The sequence below is a fragment of the Manacus candei genome, unplaced genomic scaffold (assembly GCF_025592945.1).
Source record: "Manacus candei isolate 608988 ecotype Guabito, Panama unplaced genomic scaffold, ASM2559294v1 h1tg000131l, whole genome shotgun sequence".
Taxonomy (NCBI): Eukaryota; Metazoa; Chordata; class Aves; order Passeriformes; family Pipridae; genus Manacus; species Manacus candei.
This window is the reverse complement of record NW_026138179.1, coordinates 970,338-986,597: the sequence shown is the minus strand read 5'-3', so window position 1 is coordinate 986,597 and position 16,260 is coordinate 970,338. Positions and strand designations below refer to the sequence as shown.

Sequence of the window (16,260 nt, the reverse complement as noted above, 5' to 3'; positions counted from 1 at the left end):
CACTGCCTGGCAGACTCTTGGCAAGAGAACAAGCAGAGCAAGACTCCATCACAGAGAGGAGCTGGCAAAGAGGGATTTAATCAAAAACACTGCTCCTGCTGTGATTTTGTGAACAAAGTGGTACAAACCTCATCAATGAATTATTCAAACACAGGCACTTTATTCAGGTAAAGAAGGGGGGAAGAGAAAATCCAACAGAAAACAAGCTGTTGTGGGTGGCAGAGAAACTCATCTCCAGTGTTCTAATAGGATAAACATCCAGGCAGCAGCATCCAAAGACTCTCCAAGTGCAAACCATAGTGCTTTTCACACCCCTGGATTACAAAAGCTGGTGTCAGCTGCCACTTGCCCAATGGGTGCCCCCAGAAAGGTCTTGTAGAATCACAGAACCATGGATTGGTTTGGAAGGGATCTTAAAACTCATCTGGTTTTATCCCTCTGCCGTGAGCAGGGACACATTCCACTGGGTCAGGTTGCTGTCTCTGCATCTTTTTCTGTGGCCAGATCCTGCAAAGGGCTTGGTGATGATGCTGAGCATTGTGACTTGTGAGCAGATTGCTTTGCTGGTGAGCTGCTCCTGATTCTCCATAACAAATACACACACATTTCAGAAGCTGGAGATCACTCCTGATCATTTAGAAGTGTTCCTATTCCCTCCCTTTCAAACAGTGTATTCAGTGCAAATGATGAATGAAGCTCAACCTTCTTCTGTGCTGCCTTTCTGAGGAGAGGTGCCAACTGACAGGAGGGCACAGAGAACCACAGCATTCAATTGCTGTTTATATTTCTCACCTTCAAAGACAATTATTTCTTGCCCGTAAAAAGAGAAAGCAGCAATTATCTCGTGCTGGAGGACCTCATAAAGCATCAGCAGCAATTAGATTTGGTGGTGGAAGGTCTCATGCAGCCAAACAAGATCAGTCAGTGTGATTATTTTCCGATACAGTGATGTCTGTGCTGCGTTCAGATGACTGTCAGTGACGGTGGGGAATGCAAAGGGAAATTGGAGAGAGAGGAAATGAACTTTCGGGATCTAAAAAAGGCTGACAGCAGGAGATGTTCTTTTATAATTCTCTTTTACTGTTGAGTAGTGCTGCTGGCAAATACCAAACCCAACGTGACTGGGGAGGGTGGTTTGTGTGACTGGGGAGGGTGGTTTGTGTGACTGGGGAGTGTTGAAGGGTGTGTGGGTATGGGGGGGCTGGGGGAGCAGGTTAATTCTGCTCCTCTGCCACAGTCCCTGACCCCCAGCCTTGGGGGACAGTGTGGGGCAGTGCCCACCCAGTGCCTGCACCCTCCCTGCCAGCTCTGAGGGTGCCAGGGGACAGTGCCCAGGGAGCCAGAGGGATGGCACGAGCTGGTGGTTACCACGGAACAAACCCTCACCCGGGCACCCCAGGGAGTGTGCCTCAGCTGGGTTAACAAAAGCTGTGGGTTTGGAACTGAGAGGCTCCATCAGCCCTGTTCCTGCCGGCACAGCTCGGCTGCACTGGGGCTGCCCTGCCTCCAGCTCCTGCCAGGGAAGCATTTCCAGGACTGACCGTGGGAACATCAGCAAGGCTGACCTTTGGTGGGGAGTCAAACTTATTAAAAGCAAGATGCAAAGAAGCTCCAGAAAAATGCTGAGTGATGAATGCCCTCAAGGACAAAGCAGCTGAGATTTAAAGTCAAATCATTCCTTCCTGGAGATGCTCCTGTTGGGCACCAGAAGAACTGGTGACTGACCTTGGTGCCTGCCCTGTCCCAGATGGCAGGAGAGTGCTTGGAAAGCAAAACTGCCCAAAATTGCAGCTGAAGTTGCAGCAAGCCCTCATGCACATGCTGGAATGACAGTGGCTTCAGGGAGGAGTGGTGGTACTGCAGGAGGAGGCCTGAGGACCTGAGGGGGCCCTGGACCAGCCTCTGCTTGATGTTCAGCAGCTGGTCCTGGACAGGGAGAAAAAGGGAGATGTGAATGACAGTGTTTTACTTCTTGCTTGCTTACTGAGAGCTCCACTGCCAGTGTATCAGTTGTCTCATTAGTGGACCTGGAGCAGGAATATGACCATGTGGTGACACATCACCCTCTGAGAGCCTTCTCATGTCAGGGTGCCAAACACCACACGTGTCTTGTGGACTGGCACTGTACCCAAAACAGCTGCAAACACGTTTTCCCCCGGGAATCATTATTTAGATGAAAAATATGTAAATCATAAAGGGAACACTGAGTGCACTGACCTTCAATACCAGCTGCTGCTGCTCCAGCAGCACTAGGGAGCTCAGAGGTATCTACATACAGGTGAGTAGTTTTGCATATGTTATTTGTGATTTAAAATGTTCCTGCAGCAATCCAGCCTTCTTGTCTCTGCCTTACGAGCTGTCATCTCAGTGAACAGAGGATGTCAGGCCCTGGGGCTCAGTGGGAGCTGCTGCTGCTCCATCAGACCTGCTCTCCCTGTTGCTCGTGCCAGTGTGGCCCTGGGTCTCTCCCAGTTTTCAGCCCTCAGAAGCAAACTTCAAAGCTGTGCTCGTTTGAGCAGCTCAGTTACAGCCCCAGAGCAAGCACCATCTGCCAGCAGCCTTGGATGCTAAAAGTGGTGGATTTTTTTGTTTGTTTTTTAGCACAACCAAGACCAGCAATGTAGATTGCTCTCGCATCCCTACCTGTCAAAATTAAGCCTGCCAAATGTGATATTGCTCTTTTTTCAACGATGACACCTCCAGATAAAATAGTCAGTAGAAATAAGCCTCAAAAAAAAAAAATCTTTTCTTTCCATGCTCCAGCTAATCCTTTATCTCAGCCTTTTGTTTTACGTGAGCAGGTTTTCTCCTGCTCTGCTGAACAGCCTGGTCGTCACACTGAGGGTATCTTCCCCCTTGGAAGGATTTGGCTCCTCAGGGGCCAAGTTGTTTGCTCTAAAGGCCAGTTTACCTTTTCTGGAGGGCTCAGAGCATCTCCTGTCCTCACCTTTGCAGCACAGAGATCTGCCCTCATATGGAGGGAGTTGGTTTTGGGGTTATCACTGGCTTTTTCCCCCCATTCTTGAATGGGTGATTATATGATGAAACATTCCTATGATGCAGTTAAAATGTAATCATGGTGAATGATTGTGACTGAAAAAAGAAGGGAGTGGTGATGGGTCAGTGAATTGGTAAAGGTTGAGTCATCTTTCCATGTATTTTGAAGTGAGAAATGAGGGGATTCCAGGGAGGCAGGGAGAGTCTCCAACAATGAGAACAGAGTCCTGAGATAAATTGTTTGGGAAGGGTCCATGGCAGGAGACCTTTAGGATCAAACAAGGTAAACATGAGCTGAGAAAGGTCCAACGCTGAGATTTGCAAAAGGAGGATTTTATAGTAAAATGCTTTTAAGATCCATATGATGTCGTTGTAAGTTTTTTAATCTGAACAGGTGTCTTATTTGGCTTTTTAGAGCTGTTTTGGGAAGGCTGAGTGTCTTTCATATGGTAATGCTTTCATTTATCAACTATTTAAGTGTCTGTTCTCCTCAGGTTTCTTCTACTGATTGTGTGCCAGGCAATCAGTTTTGGGTCTCTGCTTTGGAAGGGATTTGAGAGTCAGGGGAGGGAAAGGAAGGAGAGGCAGGTCTGAGTGTTATTCTAATTAAAAGAAAATATCTTTTGGAAGAAAACAGGCAACTATGAGCAACAAATTCAAATCAGCCAGTCAGAGGTTAGAGCATAACACATGCCTGGTTTTAAAGGGCTGAGTGGGTGGGAGATAACCTCCCCATCATCCCGGGCTGAGGCTTGGCAGGGGGGTTTGATGGCATTGCAATAGGGGTGGTGTTGGGTTTTGGGTTTTTTAACTGGAGGAAAAATGTGTGTGAAGCAGAATTGGCTTTGGTTTCCATCTGAAAAGCCTCCTCAGTTCAGTGCCATCCCTCTGTGGGTGTGCTTCTGTTGTAGTTATTAACAATTAGAGAAACCATCAGTGTCCCCAGGCTTGGAAATTGTCAGGCAGTTTGGCCAATCTCACTGAAAACCAGCACTGGGAAGCCTTGTTGGTGGAGGGGAGTTGTGGGGTGGTCACAGGGGGTCTCTGAGTTAGTGAGTGGTGCAGAATAATTTATATTTTACACCCTGTAGTCTTTATGAGCTGAATGGTGACCTTTAAAAATGCCAGCAGAGAACCTTCAGGGTGCTCAGCAACACCAAAAGTCTCCTTTCCCAGTCATTTGATACCCACAAGGACTTGGCCCTGAGCCCAATTTTAGGCATCCCTTTGCAGTGTCTGGTGAGGGATGCTGGGCGGGATGGCAGCAACAGCATCAAAGCCCCGGCTGTGATTTGCACAGGCAACACATCCCAAGGGTGTTTTAATTAATCTGTTCCAGAATTTGGTCAGCTCTGGGTGGATGCATGTGGAAATGAGAAGCTGGAGAGCCGTGGTGGGGCTTTGAGCAGACTGTGCCCGAGGTTTGCTGCTGCTGTGTGGGGAAAGGGGCCTTGCAGACACATGAAGAGCCTGTGACATGAAGAGAGGGGAGAGATTTGGGGCTTGGACCTCATCTTGCTGACCTGGCACTGTGCAATATTTCCCTGATAAAGCAAGCTTTCCTTATCCCACTTTTCCCTCATTTTTCCAGTCTCTGGCTCATGCCCTGGTTTCCCAGGTGGTGATGCTTTCTGAGGCTCTCCTGAGAGCCATCAACACACAATTCTCAAGGCCATTATTTCAACGAGGCTTTCACATTTGCTGCTCACTGCAAATGGGCACAGGCACCTGTTTGCAGCAGACATCAAGGCCAGGCAGTTGGGCTGGAACTTTCCAGCCTGGAACTGATGGATGGAAAAGAGCAGGCTTGGAGATGTCCAAGAGCTTCTGGCACAAAGCAGCTTCACTGAGCAGCAATTATTATTTATCTCCATAAATATTTTAACTTCTCAGGCAAAGCAAGGAAGAAATAACTCTTCAAGGTGAGATTAATAAGAACAAACCTCATTAAATCTCACTAGGACAGTCTGATGAATGTTTTAATAAGACGATGGGAAGGATTCCTTTGGAGCTGGTCTTCTTAATGACTTGTTTTTGCAATCCCAAAGAAATCATGTTAGAGGAGAGCCCAAGGGATTGCACAACCCAGTCAAGCAGGGGAAGGAGTACACCCAGCTCTGTGTTCAGTGGTGGCAGCTCCTGAAGGCAGGTCTGCACCAAATGCAGGAGGGGGGACGAAGCCCCCAGCCCGTGGGAGCAGCCACCCTCTGCCCAGGCAGCAACGAGATCCTGAGCAGCCAGAGCTGGGCTGGGTGTGAGAGCTCACCTGTGATCACAGCAGGGCCTGTTGGAGTGTCTGATCAGTGCATTCGTGCCTTCAGCACGGGCAGAGTGCTGGCTGCAGGCAGGGCTGGCTGGGGGGGAGCAGCCAAGGAGGGGGAGACTGCAAAAAAATTGGTTTTGATCCCAAAAGCAGTGATATGTGTTTGTCAAGGAAATGTATCCATTTAATACACCCACCTTGGCCCGAGTGTGGCCAGTGGAAGATGTATTAGGTGATGAAATAATTGCCTGGGTGAAGGCCCCACATGGGAGGGGCAAGGTTGTCTGTGTTAGACAGATGTCATTAACCTCTGCTAATTGGATGCTCAAGGAGCTGCCAAGAATCTCGTGCTTCCCCACAAATTCAGGGGTGAGAAATCAGTTCTGTGATCAGAACCCCAAGGGTTTTTCCTTCAGCTCGTTCTTCTTTTATGATTTAATATAAAAGATAAAGGCCCTCTGGGTTCTCGCAGAGCTGCTCCAGTTGCCATGGAAATAAACCTTGCTAATCTCTTTGCCATAAAACAGGAATAATGTGCTGTGCCAGTGTCCATCTGGGTGTGCTGGGGTCATTCCAGTTGTGCCAGTGTCCCACCTCTGCTGCTGGCTGGCAGGAGGTGGAGGAGCAGGACCATGCCATCAGCAGGGCTCAGCAAAGCTGTTTTGGGAAAGGGGCCCTGGGTGCTTCAAGTTGATCAATTGTGCTATTAAAATATTTTAGAATGTTCTCTGTCTCAGAAGGGTTTGGATTACCCTGGGAGCTTCTCAAAGAGTACATCCAGCTCTGTTAATCATCCCAAACTCCTTTTCCTTTAGTGCTGGGTTGGCCATACTGTTGTGGACTAGAGCACTGTAAAACATGCTCAAGTTCTCAGAGTAGGGATCTCCAAAGCACAAGAGGGGCCACTTTTCACTGCTGGGTGGAGGTGCTGGGTGAGGGTGCTGGGGCTGAGCACATCCCTGTGTGCCTGGCAGGTGTACGAGAGCGGCACCAACGTGGAGCAGTTCGTGACCCGGTTCCTGCTGAAGGAGACAGCGAACCAGACCCAGTCCCTGCTGAGCTCCGTGGAGAGTGCTGTGGATGCCATCGACGAGCAAACCAACCCCAGCAGGTCTGCAGCACTGCCCCCTCCTCCCTGGGCCGGGGGGATGAAGGGGAGGAGGAGGAGGAGGAGGAGGAGGAGGAGGAAGGTGCCTTTGCGGGGCCAGGGCAGCGCAGCAGACGCTGTGTGGGGCACAGGGGAGCTGGGGGAGCAGCTGCCTCTCTCTTTGCCTCCCTTCCCAGCTTCCTGAGAGCTCGGGGGGGTTTTCTCCACCACTCTGTCCTGCACTGCCCACACTGTCCCACAGCCCTCGGGATCCCTTTTAGCTCACGAGCAGTGTGGGGGGAGGCAAACAAGGGGCAGCACCCTGGCACTGGGCTGGGGGCTTGGGGCTGGGGGCATGGGGGTGCTTCTCTGAGCAAAGCCAACAGTCCCACCCAGGGCACGACACAGGCACCCCCAGAGGGGTGGACATGTCTGGGCTGTGCTGAGGACAGCCTGCAGGGGCAGCTTTCCCTGCCAGGGGTGCTGTTCCTCCTGCCAGAGCACCCAGCAAGGGTCATCGTCCAGAGGCGAGAGGTGCTTGTTGAGGACAGGTAGTGCTGTCCCCTGGTCTCACGTGAAGCACACCCCTGAGGGTCAGTGTCACCCCCCCTGGGGTCAGTGTCACCCCCCCTGGGGTCAGTGCCACCCCCAGGTACCACCATCACCAGCTGTAACAGGACAGGTTGCCACGGAAGCCATTTGTCAGATAGTCCTGGAGCAAATCCCTCTCCTGCCATACCTGCCAGCCAGGAGGCCTCAGGATGCTTCCAGAGGGATGTCTTGGCTTCCCCAGGCTGTGGGCAGGCAGAGGGGCACGTGGACCACAGAGAGTGAAAATACCAGCTCCCTGCTCAGACACCACTCCCTGAACACAGCGAGCCCCTGGGCAGCTCTGGTGCCACCTCACCAGGTTTCCTGGGGAGTGCTGTGGGTTTCCTCATCTCACATCTCCTTCTTCTCCCTATTTTGTGGCAAACTGTACAGAAAAAAAGCAGGAGCTCGTGGGAAACTATGAGGAGGGAAAAAAACCAACATCAGGCAGAGCAATTAGAGCCTCTGAAAGACTTTGCTGGCTTTTATTTCTGATGTGTGGGCCTGGTTCATAATGGGGAGTATTGTAGTTGTTTTCTCACTAAGATAATAGCCAAAAAGAAAAATAAGTCCCCCAAAAAATCTATCTCCTGCATCCACATGAAGACAAAGAGGTGGCCTAAAAAGCACCAAAATAAAGGGCTGAACACCAAAATGCAAAGGCAGAGGTCCAAGCTTGAAACACCTCATTAAATTGTGATTAAAATAAATCTCTGTCTGTTTTCACCTAATTTCCTGCCTATTGACAGGGGATTATCCAGCACCAGCAGTGGGATTATTGCACAGCAAAAGGATGTTCCTGCCACCTTTATTGTTGTTCTTGCTTCCTTAACTTGGGGATGTTCCCTGGGACCAGATCTGCACATTGTGTTCCCCTGTGTAGGGTTGAGTCCACAATGGCTGATTTTTGGGGCCAGCAGCAGCCTGGGCACTGCTCCTGCAGCACCCAAGGACTCTGTGGGGTGGCTGGGAAAGGGCACCTGGCAGCTGTGTTTTGGAGGAGCCAGGGGAGGGGCAGGAGGACGCTGGCTGGTGTGATGCCCGTCAGCTCCCTGGCACTCACCCCGTTTCCAGCTGGGAGCTGTGTGACCACAAAAGGTGCCAAGAGGAGCTGGGGCTCCTGGGCACCTTGGTCAGCCAGCACAGAGCTGCTCCTGCTGGAAGGGACTCTGGAAACCCTCTGAGCTGCTCAGCCTCTCCCTCTGTGGTTACAGGAGGGAAGCCTGCACTGCCTGGGCACAGTGTGGGCACTGCTGCTCTGCAGAGGGTCTGGCATCACTGGCAGAGCTGCCAGGACTGTTGGCTCCCTGGGGCTGGCTCGTGCCGTGCTGGGTGTGCCAGCTCTGCCACCCTGACTGCCCCTGTGCTCTCTGGCTGCAGGCACTACCCCAGCAAGGCTGGCCATGGCCTGAGTGACCCCTGGTACGACAGCCCTGTGCCCAGCTACGCTCCCACCACCTGGGTGGTCCCCAGGGAGCACGGCAAGAACCTCCAGGCTGGTAAGTGGTGGCTGCCTGGGGTGGCTGGGAGGGCTCAGGAATGGGAGCTGCAGTCCCAGCAGCATCACAGGGCTCTCAGGGAGTGCCCACAGTGCCCCTCACCCCATCACTGCCTCCTGCTCTCTGCAGGTTCCCCCGACACCAAGGCAGAGGGGTTGGAAGGGCAGATCAACAGGCTGGCCAAGCTGATTGGCAAGCTGGAGGACAAGGTAAGGGCCAGTGTTTCCCTGTGTGGGACTGTCCCTGGGGTGTCCCCACAGCCCCACCACCTCCCTGCTACGTTGGGCCAGAGGTGACCAAGAGGTGGCCATGCCCATCCCAGTGCTGTGGTGTGCAGGGACCACGGGTGGGCTGCTGGTGGTGCTGGAGGATATTCTTTCTGATAGCTGACAGCAGCTGTGGAATGTGGAACAATTGACTGTGAGTGTGGTTACCAGAGGGGCTAAGACTGTGCCAGAGCTAGGAAGGGTGAGAGGGCAGTGAGGAGGAGTGGGTACCCCTGGTCCTGCCATGCCAGGGACAGTTCAGGGACTGTGAAAAAGTGACAGCTGTTTTGGGGCAGGGGCAAGGACATGGTGTTGGGGATGTTGGCTGTGCTGGGAGCACGGGGAGCTCTTGCAGAGGGTCCTGCAGGGCACGAAGGTGCAAATGGCTCTTGGAGCTGTCCCCTGCAGAGAAGGGGGCACAGCCAGACATGCCAAGTGCTGGGCACAGAAACCCACTGGGCAGGGGACAGAAACCCACAGGCAGCCTCAGCCAATCCACCCCCCAGCACTGCTCCCTCCCCTTTGCAGACGCTGTGGTTTGACCTGCACCAGCGGCTGTCGGACAGCGAGAGCTCCGCCTGCACGGTGAGTGTGCCCGACCCCTCCGGGGCTGGGGGTCCCTGCAGCCCCAGGCTCGGGCTCCCTGTGTCCCCCCGGGGCTGGGGGTCCCTGCAGCCCCAGGCTCGGGCTCCCTGTGTCCCGGGGCTCACGTGTGCTGTTTGGGGCCCGCAGTACCTCCTCCTGGTGCGGAACGAGATGACGGTGTCGCACAAGCACCTGGGCGAGTTCTGCAGCTCCCTGAAGCAGTACCTGAAGAGCGTGGCCGGGGAGCGGGACTGCTTCCAGTGGGTACCACCGGCAGCCGCACGGGGGGTGCTGGGAGGGCTGGGGGGGCAGAGGATGTTCAGCTGCCCTTGCAGCAAAGGGCACCCCACCGAGTGAAGGACTGGGCAAAACAGCCCAGATGTGGGATGTGGTCGTGCTCGGTCACCAACACCCCCCTGCACGGGCTGGGGAGTGCTGGGCTGGGGGGCTGCCCCTCCCCGGGCTGTCAGGGCTGGGTCACCCCTCGGTAGCCCAGCCTGCAGCACAGCTGTGGCTGCAGGGGCCGAGGGGGCAGGGATGCCCCGTGCTGGGGGCTCACCCCCTCTCCCTGCCTGTGGCAGTGTCACCGCGGTGAAGCTGCCTGATGGTGTCACCTTCATCGTCTACGAGTTCTGGGAGACCGAGGAGGACTGGAAGAGGTAGGAGAGGGGGTGGAAAAAGCCCATTTTTTTGGTGGGATGCTGGGGTGTGGAGGGTTGTTGGAGCTGCTGAGCCCCTCGCTCTGTCCCCTGTCTGATGGCAGGGCCAAAGAGCTGTCTGTCTGTCCTGGGGCTGTCCCTGTAAATGGGACAGGGGCTTGGGGTGGGTTTCTCTGCACCTCCCACCTGGGGATGCCTTTGCATGTGGGAGGCATCACTGTCCTGAAGGCAGGGTGCTGTGCTAAAGGGGAGTGGGATTGCTGGCCCCCGGCCCCTGCCTGAGCCCACGGAGCTGTGGGGGGCTGGGACGGTGTTTCTGGGGTGGGAGGTCACCCACTGTCCCGCCTGGATGCAGGCACCTGCAGAGTGCCACCTGCAAGGGCTTCCAGCACGTCAAGGTGGACACGCTGAGCCAGCCCGAGGCCGTGTCCAGCGTGGCAGTGCCAGGTAGGAGGGCAGTGCCCTGCCCTGGGGGGGACGGAGAGCCCCTGGCAGCCAGCCCCACTCCAGTGGTTGGGGGTCGGGGGTGGGCAGGGGGCCTGGGCTGGCTGGGGCAGGGGGATTGGGGTGGGGTGGGCAGGGGTGACCCTCCTGTGCTGTTCCCCTGCAGCTGCCTGGTGCACCCTGAGCAGAGACTGACCGTCGGTGCCGGGGGCCGCCAGACCGGCCCCTCTGCAGGGTGGCCGTGACCCCCTGCACGGTGGGGAGTGGGTGGGACCTGACTGGAGTGAAGGAAACCCCCATGTGTGTCCCCACCACCCCAGAGAGTCCTCCCCCACCTCCCCCATCACCTGGATTGTCTCTCCCTGGCATGAGGTGGTCCCTGGGAAGGGAAGGTCTGTCAGGGAGGGGCTGGCAGGGTTTGGGGAGGGGGACATCCCCCAGACATAGGCAGGCAGGGATGGGCAGGGTGCAGGCAGCCAGGCATTGGTAAGTAGAGGTGGGAGTGGGAGGCTGGAGCCCCTCCTGAAAGCAGGGAGTATGTTGGGGGTCCGTGCTAGTTCCCAGGGCCACCCAGGGAAGGGGCTGGGGGAGTTGAAGCTGTGCCTGGCACAGTGTGTGTGTGCCTGGGGGAGTCAAGGTGGTGGCAAAGGGGGAATTATCCCTGCTCTCAAGGCAACCCTTAGTCTTTTCTGGGCAGGGAGGGTCCCAAGGGGTTTCCTTGTGCAGTCGAAGTGAGTGCCTTGCAGGCATGAGGGTGGCTGCCCCCCCACCCCCTTCCTGGGGTCTGTACTTCTGTCTGTGTGTCTGTCTGTCCGTGCCCATCCTGCACCCAGCCCCCTGTGCACGGGGGTCCCTCGGGGTGTGTGGCACAGGACCCTCTCTGATACCCTGTCCTGTCTTTATTAGCCACTGTACAACGGGGCCGTGATGCCAAATAAACCTGATGGGATCCAGTGCTGTGTCCGGGGTCTGTCCGGGGCCGTGGGCTGGGGGAGGCGGTGGAGGGGCCGTGGAGGAGGGGGCCGTGGAGGAGGGGTCCTGGTGGGAGTCCCGGAGGGGCTGTGAGCCCTCAGCGCAGCAGCCCCAGCACGGCCAGGGCAGCGCTCTGCCCGCAGACAAAGGCACCGCCCAGCACGGAGAGGACACCCCAGGCGATGAGAGCAGCCCTGTGGGGACACCAGCACAGGGCCACTGGGGCAGAGCTGACCCCAGGAATGGGCCACTCCCTGTGCCCCAGTCCCCCTGGGCGTGGGGCTCTCTGCAGGTCTTGCCCCCCACCGCTGCCAATCACACAGAAACTCACTTTTTGCGTGGTCCGAGGCTGCGGGTCCCAGTCATGCACACCAGGCACAGCCCTGCTGTCAGGGCAAAGCTCAGCCCCTCTGCCACAGCACCCCCGGCCCAGCCCCACTGCGGCATTCCTGGCCCTGCACCCCCAAAACTGGGCCAGGACGGGCCACCCACCACCCCAGCGATGCTCCCGGCACTGGCAGAACCCTTCCCCCCCTCCCACTGCCTCCTCTTGCCTGGGAAGATGAAGATGAAGAAGGCACTGATGCCCCCGATGAGCTCGATGACTTTCCCAATGTCAGGGACGAAGAGGGCGATGGCGAGGGTGGTGCCCATCCAGGTGACAGTCAGTGCCACGCGGCCCCGCCGCTCCCGCGCCTCAGACACCGCCGCGGCCCCGCGCTTGGGGGCTGCCCACAAATCCTTCACCACCGACCTGCAAGAGGGGATCAGGGCGCTTGTGGCACCCAGGGGAGCTGCACCGGCTGGGGGGGCACCCAGCCCGTCACCACCCCCTCACCTGCCCAGCAGCACCACGATGGGGTAGATGGTGACGATGGAGACACCGAAGAGCAGGCGGGCGACGACGACGAGCGGGTCGTTCCCGGGGTAGGACATCAGGACATCGGAGGCCACGGCCTCGCCGAAGGTCAGGTAGCCATAGAGCCCTGCTGACAGCGAGGGGGGAGCCTGAGGAGGAGGGGGGAGCTCAAGGGAAGGGGTGAGCCATGGGGAGGGCACCCCGGGGCAAGGAGGGGTGAAGGGTTTGGTGCTGGGTTACCCGTGAGGGAGTAGATGAGCAGGCAGACGAGCATGGACAGCACAGAAACGGTGACCCAGTGGGAGAAGCTCCGGTTGCTCATGCTGCTGTAGATGGCCACACACGCCTCGTGGCACTGCAAGGCAAGGGGGGATGGTGCTGGGGCCCCATGCAGGGACAACCCCCACCCCCAGCATCCTCCCTGTCACCTACAGGTGCCCTGCCCTGCTCTGTCCCATCCCCAGGGACTTGCATCCTGCCCTGCAGCCACCTCTGGTGACAGCCACAGGTCCCATTCCCTGCAGCCTCCCCTTCAAGGGATGTCGTCCCCAGTCTGGGATGCTGTGGGAGGCTGCCAGCACTGCCCTGGCAGCTGGGACCGGGGGCCAGGGTGACCTACCTGGAAGCCAAAGCAGATGGTGGGAATGACACTGAAGACAGAGGCCCAGGAGAAGGACCTGTGGCATGTAGGGAGGAAGCACAGAGCAGAGGGTGTGAGGCTCACAAAAGCAGAGGGAACCTCGGTGGCATAAATTGTGCAGCCTGGATGCCACCATGGGAACCTCCTCCACAGTGATTTTGAGAGAAAGGGGAATTGCTGGGGTGAAAGATGGGACTGGGAGCTGCCATTCACCTACCACCACTGTGTGCTGTCCCCAGCTCCCTCTGCCCCAAACACACAGGGCCCAGGACCACCCCTGCCCCACCTCCAGCCCTGCCCCACCTCCAGCCCTGCCCCACACCACTGTTGATGTCATGGAGGTCAGGGCAGGAGAGACACGGCGCAGACCCCCTTACCTGGAGGGCTGAGGGGGGCTGGTCAAGCTCAGGCTCTCTGCCTGCAGGTAGTATTTCAGGATGATGACCAGAGTGAGGTAGCAGGCAGCCAGTGTGCCCAGGATGCTGCCAGGACATGGCAGAGGGTCAGCACACAGCTGGGAGAAAGGGAGGGGGGTCCCGTGGCCCTGCAGGTTCCCGGGAGGAAACCTGGGGTACAGGGTACCCAGGGGTGAGCCAGGCAGTACCTGGAGTACTTCTGGAAGCCAATCTCCCTGGGGACAGAGAGCGGGAAGATGACGAGGACACAGAGAGCAGAGAGGGTGAAGTGCTGGTCCACGTACCAGGGGGGCGGCTGGGGGGCCCCGCTCAGCGTCCCATTGGGGTACAGGGAGTCGCACACTGTGGGGGCAGTGGGGGTTCAGCTGCACCCTGAAAGGTGGCCCAGGGGGGTCGGGAGCATCACACTGTGGCAGGAGCCCCAGGACCAGGGAGCACCACGTCCTCAGAATTTGCAGGAAAACCCCGGGCTGAGCGTAGCCCACCCTGGGACCAGCTCCCCCTCGTTCCCGAGGGCTGCCGGCCCCAAGCAAGCCCCAAACGCGGTGGGGGAAAACAACTCACGTTTCTCCAGCTGGTCGCCCACCACTCTCAGAAGGGCCACGGAGATCATGAAGAGGTTGAGGAGGAAGCAGAGCTCACAGAGCTTCCCCACGGCCGCCCCGCACACCGCCCGCACCACCCCCTGGTAGGTGGGCTGGGCGCTGAGAGCCGCCGCATAGCCCAGCACGGCCAGCCCGCTCACCAGGAACACCAGCGAGCCCTGCGGGGACAGCACCGGCAGGAAGCACCTCACCGACCCCCCGACACCCGCGGGGCCAGCGGGGACCCAGCAGGGCCACGACCAGGGCCCAGGTCAGCAGCCAGGTTGCCTTGTGGCCCCGGGTAACACAGGGCAGCAAACGGATGGAGACACAGGGTTTAGATTTGGGTTTTGGGGACACGTATGGGAGCACACACCAATTTGATTTTAGGCTGAGCCACAAGCCAGCTACAAGTGTGGCTTCAGCTGCAAAGGGCATCCCCTAAGGCTGCTGCACCCCTGCCCCAGGGGGTCGGGACGGGGGTGCTGTGCGAAGGGGGGTCCCCGCCAGCTCCCGAACACCAGAGCAGGTGAACCCCCCTCTCCAGCCCATCCCATCCCGGCGCCCCTCGGCTCCCTGTGCCGCAGCCCTTCGCCCCCGTGTCCCCCCGAGTGCCCCCTTACCAGCTCCACCAGGAGGGCGGGCACGGCCCCGCCGGCTCTGCCGAAGGCCCAGGGGAAGCTCAGCAGCCCCGCGCCCAGCGCAGACTTGAGCAGGATGAAGACGGCGCCGGCGGAGGAGAGCCCGGGGGCGGGGAGCGCGGCGGAGCCCCCCGGGGATGGCAGCAGGGGCCGGGCCTCGCCCGCCGCCCGCTCCATCGCAGCGCTGTGCCGGGCCGGGCGGTGTGCGGGGCTGTGCGGGGCCGTGCGGGGCTGTGCGGGGCCGTGCGGGGCTGTGCCCTCCCGTGCCCTCCGCCGGGCCCCCGGGGGCGGGCGCGGGCAGCGCGGGCAGCGCGGACCCCCCGCCCCCGCGGGCAGTGGGGAGGGGGCGGCGGGGGCCGGGCAGGAGCCGCCCGTGGGAACCCCCTCCCAGGAGCTCACCCACGGAAAGCCCCGTCCCGCTCCCACCCCGGCGCGGGGAGCGCGCATCGTCCCGGAGCCCGCGGGGCTCCTGCACCGCCCCGGCTCGAGAGCCGCGTCCCGCTGTCCCCGCGCGGCCCCGGGTCTCACAGAGCTCGTACAGACCCCGCAGCAGCCCCAGCAGCTCCGAGAGCAGGGCTGGGGCGGGCAGGCTGGGGGCTCCCCGCTCCGCCTGCGTTCTTCCCAGCCACCAAGTTCCCACCACAGGGCTGGGGCCTCCCTCTTCCTGCTGTGTTCACCCCATCCACGAAATTCCCACCACGGGGCACTTTGGAGCACCCTGGGAATGGCGAGGGAAGGCGGCTGCATTAAGTGCCCGTTTGGCTGGTGGGCACTCCCTCACTTGCTGGGCTGTAGAGTCCAGCACTCCTCCATGTCTCCACAGCACCTAAAAGCCCAATGGCACTTTCCTGCACTGACAGACCTTGCAGAGGAGCCATCCCACCCCATCCCACCCCTTGCTCCACACAGGGGAAGGGGTGCTGAGACACCAGGATGGAGTGACTGGTGCTGCCGGGGACCCACACAGAGGAGGCTGCACAGAGGAGGCTGCACAGAGGAGGCTGCACTCGCAGGGTGGGGGGCCCATCCCAACGTGGGGCACAGGCAGCAGCTCTGTGCCGCTCCCAGCACCTGCCACTGCCCCAGGCTCAACACACAGACCCTGGCTGACAGCCTCTAATACATTTTTGATTTCCCAAATATGTGCCCTTCTGATCTCGGTAAGACGGATAAAGAGACTTTAATCAGCTGCTCGGCGGAATTATGGATGGCTAATTGTGCCTGCCACCTCCATTACATCTCTGCCGCCTACGGGGCTTATAACCACTTAGAAGGGCCCTTCCAGGCCTTCATTAGCTGCACACCAAAGGCTTCAGAAATAATTGGCCTTTACAACTTAGAAATTGGCCACTGGGCTGTAAAATACCAGCCACTGGGAAAGGCTCTTAATTCGGACTGGGGCTTTGATACAGCTTGACTCTGGTTTCACGGCTGCAGTGGGGCTCTAATCTCTCATTAGTGTTGCAATGAGAGGAGCAAGACTCCTCATTAGCACTGACCTGAGCAGTGACAGCTTTCCAGGCTCCCCCTGATGGATCAGAGGACCTCAGACCAAAGGGATGCAGCTCCTCTCCCCTGATGGCACAGCAGCCCCAGGCGGCTTCTCTGCTCAGTGGCTCTGGGCTCCCTCGCTTATATTTCCCCCTCTTTCTCCCATTTATCTGGGTGCTCCATTCCCTGAGCTGCAAGCTGTAACCCAAGGGTCCCTGTGAGTTGGCAGCTTTACCTGCTGCTGTGTCCTCTTGGCAGGTGGAAGA

General features: G+C 58.1%; 2 protein-coding genes across 2 annotated transcripts in view; one reads left to right on the top strand and one right to left on the bottom strand.

Moving 5' to 3' along the window:
• NECAB2 (N-terminal EF-hand calcium binding protein 2) overlaps positions 1-11,340 on the top strand; it is a 68,777-nt gene extending 57,437 nt beyond the window's left edge. Inside the window, exons 6-13 of the mRNA XM_051771304.1 lie at positions 6,235-6,371; positions 8,319-8,437; positions 8,567-8,646; positions 9,232-9,288; positions 9,436-9,548; positions 9,870-9,947; positions 10,303-10,394; positions 10,558-11,340. Of these exons, the coding sequence (XP_051627264.1) occupies positions 6,235-6,371; positions 8,319-8,437; positions 8,567-8,646; positions 9,232-9,288; positions 9,436-9,548; positions 9,870-9,947; positions 10,303-10,394; positions 10,558-10,586 (705 nt within the window). The 3' untranslated portion in view covers positions 10,587-11,340. The remainder of the gene's footprint in view (positions 1-6,234; positions 6,372-8,318; positions 8,438-8,566; positions 8,647-9,231; positions 9,289-9,435; positions 9,549-9,869; positions 9,948-10,302; positions 10,395-10,557) is intronic.
• Positions 11,341-11,434: 94 nt separating this feature from the next.
• SLC38A8 (solute carrier family 38 member 8) lies at positions 11,435-14,696 on the bottom strand. The gene is made up of 9 exons (XM_051771302.1): positions 14,486-14,696; positions 13,843-14,041; positions 13,467-13,620; positions 13,240-13,344; positions 12,842-12,899; positions 12,463-12,577; positions 12,202-12,349; positions 11,695-12,117; positions 11,435-11,557 (listed from the first exon to the last, which is right to left on the bottom strand). Exons 1-9 carry the CDS (start codon positions 14,678-14,680, stop codon positions 11,461-11,463), a joined length of 1,494 nt encoding a protein of 497 aa, XP_051627262.1. The 5' UTR covers positions 14,681-14,696; the 3' UTR covers positions 11,435-11,460.
• Between the last annotated feature and the right edge of the window lie 1,564 nt (positions 14,697-16,260).